This window comes from Schistocerca nitens, chromosome 7 (assembly GCF_023898315.1).
Source record: "Schistocerca nitens isolate TAMUIC-IGC-003100 chromosome 7, iqSchNite1.1, whole genome shotgun sequence".
Classification (NCBI taxonomy): domain Eukaryota; kingdom Metazoa; phylum Arthropoda; class Insecta; order Orthoptera; family Acrididae; genus Schistocerca; species Schistocerca nitens.
In genome coordinates this window covers 309,550,785-309,558,284 of record NC_064620.1, presented here as the reverse complement: position 1 = coordinate 309,558,284, position 7,500 = coordinate 309,550,785, and the positions used below count along the sequence as shown (strand labels likewise).

General features: G+C 59.1%; 1 protein-coding gene and 1 pseudogene across 1 annotated transcript; one reads left to right on the top strand and one right to left on the bottom strand.

Annotated features, from left to right (window-relative positions):
• Nucleotides 1-110, top strand: part of LOC126197845 (large subunit ribosomal RNA) — a 2,992-nt pseudogene extending 2,882 nt beyond the window's left edge.
• A 323-nt stretch (nt 111-433) lies between these two features.
• On the bottom strand, nt 434-964 carry LOC126195591 (uncharacterized). The gene has a single exon (XM_049934216.1). It carries the CDS (start codon nt 962-964, stop codon nt 434-436), a length of 531 nt encoding a protein of 176 aa, XP_049790173.1.
• Nucleotides 965-7,500: the final 6,536 nt, after the last annotated feature.

Here is a 7,500-nt window from a genome sequence, read left to right as displayed (position 1 = left end):
AGGTAGCCAAATGCCTCGTCATCTAATTAGTGACGCGCATGAATGGATTAACGAGATTCCCGCTGTCCCTATCTACTATCTTACGAAGGCCGTTATGCTGTCTAACCAGTGGTGGAGTCCACCTATACTGGTAGAAGACGGGCGGCTAAATGTCCGATCTCTCAACCTTCCCGTGGTGTAAGATGTGAGTAGCCGGGCAACCGGTGAAACCAATGAGAGAAGGGCGACTCCCATGCGGGGTGCAGACGAAGACGCAGAGGGACTGGGCAACCGGCCCCTCCAAGCCGAGTCTCGCACTCTGCCCGCCGTGGGCGCTAAGGTGTCGGACACTTGTGTCTAGTATCCTTGTCCACCGGCGAATGGCACTTGCTCGCTTCTGCGGCGCTTGCTGTGCTCTGGCTCCGGCCGGGGTGCGGCGGGCGCCGCTTTTGCGTTAGCGGCGCTTGTTGTGCTTCGGCTTCGGCCGGAGTGCGGCGAGCGCCGCTTTTGCGTTGGCGGCGCTTGCTGCGCCTCGGCTTCGGCTGGGGTGCGGCGGGCGCCGCTTTCGCGTTGGCGGTACTTGCTGCGTCTTGGCTCCGGCCTGGGCGCGGTGGGTGCCGCTTTGGCTCTGGCGGCGCTTGCTGCGCTTCGGCTCCGGCCGGAGTGCGGCGGGAGCCGCTTGTGCGTTGGCGGCGCTTGCTGTGCTCTGGTTCCGGCCGGGGTGCGGCGGGCGCCGCTTTCGCTTTGGCGGCGCCTGCTGCGCTTCGGCTCCGGCCGGGGTGCGGCGGGTGCCGCTTTCGCTTTGGCGGCGCCTGCTGCGCTTCGGCTCCGGCCGGGGTGCGGCGGGTGCCGCTTTCGCTTTGGCGGCGCCTGCTGCGCCCCGGCTCCGGCCGGGGTGCGGCGGGCGCCGCTTTCTCGTTGGCGGCGCCTGCTGCGTCCTGGCTCCGGCCGGGGTGCGGCGGGCGCCGCTTTCACGTAAAGACATTTCGCGATGCACTAGCCACGCTGCGGATGTCACATGCAGAGGTTGCAAACCTGTCGGGCGCGAGTCTGACTTGTACTGTGTCTCTCTGCGAAGACGTGTCTCCGTCTCTGCCTGTGTGCGCTACGGAGTTCACTTCTCACTGTCAGGAACGAAGTGTTCCTACGCTCGACTTCTCGGACGTGGACGCTTCGCACCAAGACACAAGTGCCAATGGGAGTTTAACTCCCCACATGGAGGTTTGTCACGCTGAGCGTGCGCCTCCACCTACTGCGAGCGCTTGTAGGTGTCGGACTCTTGAGTCTAGTATCCAAGCTCGTACGTAGGATGTGCGCGTGCAGCGACGTGTGTCGACAGCTGTCGGCACGCGGAAACTGCCGTGTGCGCACGGTGGCGCGTCTTGCGCGGCTCGCCGGTGGTGGGTTCCCGCTGTGGCGCCGGCCTCGCACGTGTTCCGCCCGGCAACTGTCGGGCGGCGGTGCGTTGGCCGGGGTAGCGGCGGGGCTCGTCCGCTGGCCGAGTTACGCGCGGGCCCGTGCCGTGTCGGCTGTGCTGCGCTGGGCCGTGCCGGCGGGGTGGTGCGCGCGTTGCTGGCTGGCGCGAGGTGGGCGGTCGGTCTCTGACTGGCGGTCTGCTCTCGCTGCTACGCCGGCGGCGGGCGCCGGCCCTGCTGTGCCCGGTTCGGCCGGCCACGTCCGGACAACTTAGCGGCGCCGCCTGGCCATACGCAATGTTGGCTGTGGTTGGTGCGGGCGGTTGGCGCGCAAAAGCACAGTGGGGAGTATGGCGGTCATCGTTCCTGCTGAAACTAAGTCTCTCACCATAGAGGACTCAATGCGGAAGCAGGCCGATGTCCACGAACGGGGAAGGGCGTCCGACTGCGAAGCGCCCTCTGACTTTCAGAGGATGCAACGCGGACGACGACTCGGCCTCGCTCGGAGGATTCCTTGGCGGACAACTGCGAAGGGGCGGCCGGCAACGGCCATCACAACGCGGAAGTCACCAGGAGCTGCCACAGGAGGATGCTCCTGAGTGGTCTAAGACCACGACCACAGGGACGGAGGCTAATGCAGTCGCCGTACGGGCCTGGCAAACCCGGGGTGCCCTAGCCCGGAGCTGGCAAGCGCTACCAGCGACGGCCGTAATCTAGGACATGCACTTCAACGACTGCTGTGAGGCGCGCAGTGGAACGTCGTGCGTGTTCCGGACCGGTGTCTTGGCTTAACCGCCCGGGCAAGAGAAGGACAATCTCTATAATCACCCCTCACCCTCTGCGTTAGCTGGCGGCTATGGGGCGCAAGGCTGTTGAGTTGTGAACAGTCATGAGTCAGCCACCTCAGAGGACCGGCCGACCCTCTGTTGTATAAGGCTTACCCAGGTGTGCGGGGCGACGCCTGGGTGGACCACATAGATCCCTAGCTGTTCGTGGGAATCACATGGATTCTTTCAAACAACCTTGTCCCGACGGAACTGGTGGGCCGTCGCGGAGTCCAAACACCAACCATTCGGGGAGCGAGTCTGACACCTCGTGTAAAGACGAACTCCCAAAACAAGGGCAGTCGGAGGTCCCTAGACCACAAGACCATGACCCCGCGCTTAGCGCGCCAGAATTGGAGTTCCGGACACCCCGTGTGCGGAGCGCTAAGACTGCCGCAAGCGAGACGCTGTCACTGACGCTCGCAGACACGAGTGAAAGTGACAGTGAGAAAGAACGTAAGGCAAAGCTGAGGAAGCAGAAGAAACACCTGCGAAAAGTGCTCCGGCAGAGATCGCAGAGTGCGGACGCTGCAACCGAGCTAATGCCGCCACCCCGCCAGCCGGCGCCAAAAGCGGCACCTAAGGCGGGAGACAAGCCGGAACCGGCGCAGGTAGCCGGGCGCAAGCCCAGCGGCCCAGTCGGGGACGGCGATACGGGTAAGTCTGACCCGAAGGCGAAGACGAAGGCCTCACGGCCGACGACGCCGCCGGCGGGGAAGACTGCGGGCAGGCCAAAGCTGGCGCAGGTAGCCGGGCAGAAGCCCGGCGGCCCAGTCGGCGCTGGCACGTCCACCCAGACTCGCCCGGCGGGAGAGACGGTGGCCGCACGGCCGAAGTCTCAACCGTCGGAAACGGCGAAAAGTGCGCGGAAACCGGCGCAGGTAGCCGGGCAGCAGCCCAGCGGCCCAGTCGGTGGAAGTGCCAGCAGTAGCCGCGCCTCTACGCCAATGTCGGGAACCGAAGGGCGCCAGCCCGGGACTCGACGGAAGAGGCGAAAGAAGAACAAGAAGCCGGACTTGGCGCAGGTAGCCGGGCAAGTGCCCAGCGGCCCAGTCGAGGACGGCAAGTCCCCATACAAGGCAAGCCCTAGCGATCTAGCGACCATAAAGCTTATCGCGACGCGGCTCGAAGACGTCCTTGAACTCGTGGACGACTCTCTAAAACCGGGACAACTGGTGGAGGAGGAAAGTCTAAGTGACCTCAAGAGACAACTGAGAGCAAAGTTGTTTGATTGGGCTATGGCGCAGTCGGCCCTCACAGGAAGGGTGGAAGCTTTGGAGGAGGAGCTGGCGAGGACGAAAGCGGTGCCCCTGGCGCCGCCAAAGACCTTTGCACAAGTTGCCGCCGCTCCACCCTCGACAGAACGGAAAACGCAGGCGATGATAACACGAGCCCAGACTGAGAAGGCTACGCTCTTCATCAAGTCTAAGGCAAACGAAAGCGGTCAAGAAGTGAGAAAGAAGTTCACCTCCCTGGTCAAGCCAGAGGTAGATGGAGTGAAGTTCTCACGGGTCACTACCAACGGCCCGACGCTCATCGTTGATGTGGCGTCCGAGACTGATCGCCAAAAACTTCTCGCCAACAACAAACTGACAGAAGCTCTGAAATGCGAACTGCCGAAGAAGCTCAATCCGCAGATAATCATATATCATGTACCTAGTGTCATGAAGAATGAAACTGTGGTTGAGCTAAGTAGAAAGCAAAACGACCTTGGAGGACTTTCGGACTCACAATTCCGCCAGGAGTTTAAGCCGAAGTTCCGGACTGGACCAAGGGGGAGACTAACATCACATCTCGTGGTGGAAGTAAGCCCCAGACTCAGAGTCGCAATTCTTAGGCAGAAACGACTGTACATGGGCTTCGAGTCCATGCCGGTCGATGACTACCTAGACTTGTCTGTCTGCACACGGTGCCAGGATGTAAACCATTCGGCAAGGTTCTGCAAGCAGGACCCGAGTGTAATAACATGTGGGCACTGTGGCGAAAACGGCCATATGAGAAAGGACTGTCGAAAAGCGGGGGACCAACCGGTCTGCATCCCGTGCAAAAAGCGTAATCGCAAATGCGTTACGCCGGGCAAAGAGTGTGATTTCTATAAGATCCTCACACAACGTAAAATCCAGCGGACAGACTATGGGAGACAAGACCTCTCGTCAACCGTCTCCTTACCGGCTGCCGCCTCACCTGTTGCCGACCGGACTGTGAAAAATCACAATGCCTGTGTTGGTTAAAATAGGACAGCTGAACTGCGCGCGATCGCAAGCGGTGATGTGCGAGGTGCGACGCCGAGCGGAGGAGGAGTCTCTAGACATTTTATGTCTGCAAGAGCCCTACTCTAAAGGCGGAAAGATCCGATATATGCCGACTACAGCTCAGATTCTGGCAGGAGGAGAGCATCCTATGGCAGCAATCGTTGTGCTAAATCGATCTATGAGAGCAGTCAAAGTGGCGCACCTTAGCAACAACTGCATGGTGTTAGCCGAGATAAATACTGGCGATTTCACCTTTTTCGTGCTAAACATGTACTTTCAGTACAGGCATAGAGAAAGGCCGTACATCGATCAGTTAAAAGAGGCGGTTGGGTTCTATCGCAATGACTTGCTCATTTGCACAATGGACGCAAACGCCATGTCACCCCTATGGCACAGTGACATCACGCCTCTCGGCGCGCGACGCGCCGCTAGGCGGGGTGAGAGACTCGCTGAAGCAATTCATGAGCTCGGACTAGAAGTGTTGAACCGACCAAACTTCCCACCAACTTTCGAAGGCCGCCGTGGAGCGACCTCGAACATTGATGTGACACTGAAGAGTGCACACGCGCATCTCCGTGCGGAGAATTGGAAGGTATGGCGGGGAACGACACTAAGTGACCACAACCTAATCACATTCACTGTAGCCTATGATGGGGAGCCTCCTCCTCTAGACCAGATGAACGGCATCGCCAAGTACAACTGGCGAAAGGCTGATTGGGATCGACTAAGAGGAAATCTAGTGATACCGAATTGGCCAATGGATCGCGTTGTGGACGTGGACAAAGCTGCAGAAGATCTGACGGTAGCCATACAGACGGCGGCAACGGGCGCAGTCCCGTTGGCCCACACAGGGAAGACGCCTAAGGCGCCTTGGAACCCTGAGTTGCAGCGTCTCCGACGCGAATGCAGAAGGGCGCGGCGGCACTACCAGCGCAGCATAGGCGATCACATGCGTGAGGCCACGCTTGCGCGGTACAGGCGGGCCAAGGCGGTGTTTAAGCGGACGCTGCACAAGGTACGGACTGAGAGTTGGCAGTCTTTCGTTCGCAGCAGTCTGGCGGTCGACCCCTGGGGAACGCCGTACAAGATTGCAGTGTCGAAAGTTCGGTCACCGACGGTCCTGTCTACCCTAAGGAAGATTGATGGAAGCCACACAAAGGACTGGCAAGAGTCAGCCGAGCTACTTATGAGCACTATATTGCCAGATGATAGTAGCGAAGATGAGAATGAGGAACAGGGATATCTGAGGAGACAACTCGATGAGGTGTATGCCGATGAAACGATAGTTGCTCCATTCACTGAACGTGAAGTTACCAACGCAATTCATGAATTGCGCCGCAAAAAGGCGACGGGCCAAGATGGACTCGCTGCCGAGGCTCTTCAAGCCTTATGTGCGGAGATATGCCCTTACCTGACGAACCTCTACAACGAGTGTTTACGTCAGGGACGAATACCGATGTCTTGGAAGACAGCCGAAGTGGTAATCCTGCGAAAGGGTGAGGACAAGGATCCGGAGGTGCCGAAATCGTACCGACCAATCTGTCTCCTGAACTCCATGGCCAAGCTCCAGGAGAAGCTCCTATGCCTTCGGCTAGAGCAACACCGGGAACTTAGGGGACGAAGTCCCGACCAGTACGGATTCAGGAGGGGCCTGTGTACAGAAGATGCCATAAACAGGGCAATGTTGTTGGTGGACACATCTACAGCTAAGTACGTTGCGGGGATAATGGTCGACATCGCCGGGGCTTTTGACAACCTATGGTGGCCGGCCTTGTTCGACAGCCTAAGGAAGTTGGAATGTCCTGGGCCCCTGTACCGGTGCCTGCTGGACTACTGCCGTCACCGGCGGGCGGTCTTGCGGTGCCCGGGGCGGGCGGTTGAGAAGTTGATCACTAAGGGATGCCCGCAGGGCTCAGTCTGCGGTCCCATATTCTGGGACGTGAGTCTGGAACCTGTGCTGGAGGAACTTGGGGAACTGCGACAAGTGCGAGGCGTGGTGGCGTACGCTGATGACATTCTTCTAGTAATAGAAGGTGATTCTCGGGCACTGCTGGAAGCAAACTGCAACGCAGCGCTCAATGCACTGCAGCAGTGGTGCCAGAAAGTGAAGCTGAAGCTGTCTGCAGAGAAAACGGTGTATGTCATGTTGCGCGGCCGATTGGCGCGTGATCCTTTGATCCGAATCGCTGGCGGAGCAGTCAGGCGAAAATACATGACGAAGTACCTGGGGATTCACCTAGACGAGTCCAGACTGTTCACTGCGCACATCGAGATCGTATGTCGCAAAGGCCAAGCCATATTACACACAATAGCCAGCATTGCCAACAGGCAATTCCATCTGCCACTGCATACACTAAGGCTATATCACTCGAGCATCCTTATAGCCATCACGGCGTACGGGTCGAGTGTTTGGGCTCATAGACTGAGAAAGAGGAAACCTGCGGCGGCGATGAGGAGGCTGCAGCGCCTCGCGCTGGTGCGCCTCACTGGAGCATACAGCACGACATCTGCTGATGCGTTACTTGTCGTAACAGCAATCCCCCCACTCGACCTACTAGTCAGAGAAAGGGGTGCGCTGTATTGGCTCCGGAAGGGCAATCCGGAAGGAGTCACTAACATCTTAGGCCGACCGGCAGACAGCGCTGCTGAAGTCCGGAACTGGCTCCTAGACGAGTGGCAGCAGAGGTGGGACGCGCTCCGCACTGGCAGGCGCGTGCACCGCATATTCCCCAACGTGAGAGAGCGGATGAGACTCCGGTTTCTGAAACCCTCTCGGGGACTGGTGCACTTCTTGACAGGACATGGCCCTTATTCCACCTATTTGTGCTGGACTGGCAAAAGTGAAACCACAGACTGTGACTGCGGCGAGGTAGGATCCCCGGAGCACGCTCTGTGGGACTGCCCACAATTTGCAAATGCACGGGATGGAGTACTGCTCCCTAACAGAGACGTCAGAGCGCTTCTTCGGAGCAGAGAGCACTGGAGGGCGCTAGACACTCTTGCCTCTGCAATATCTGCTATGGCGCTGGA

Coding starts and splice junctions, on each gene's coding strand:
- LOC126195591 (XM_049934216.1), bottom strand. CDS start 964: ATGTCTTTACGTGAAAGCGGCGCCCGCCGCACCCCGGCCGGAGCCAGG.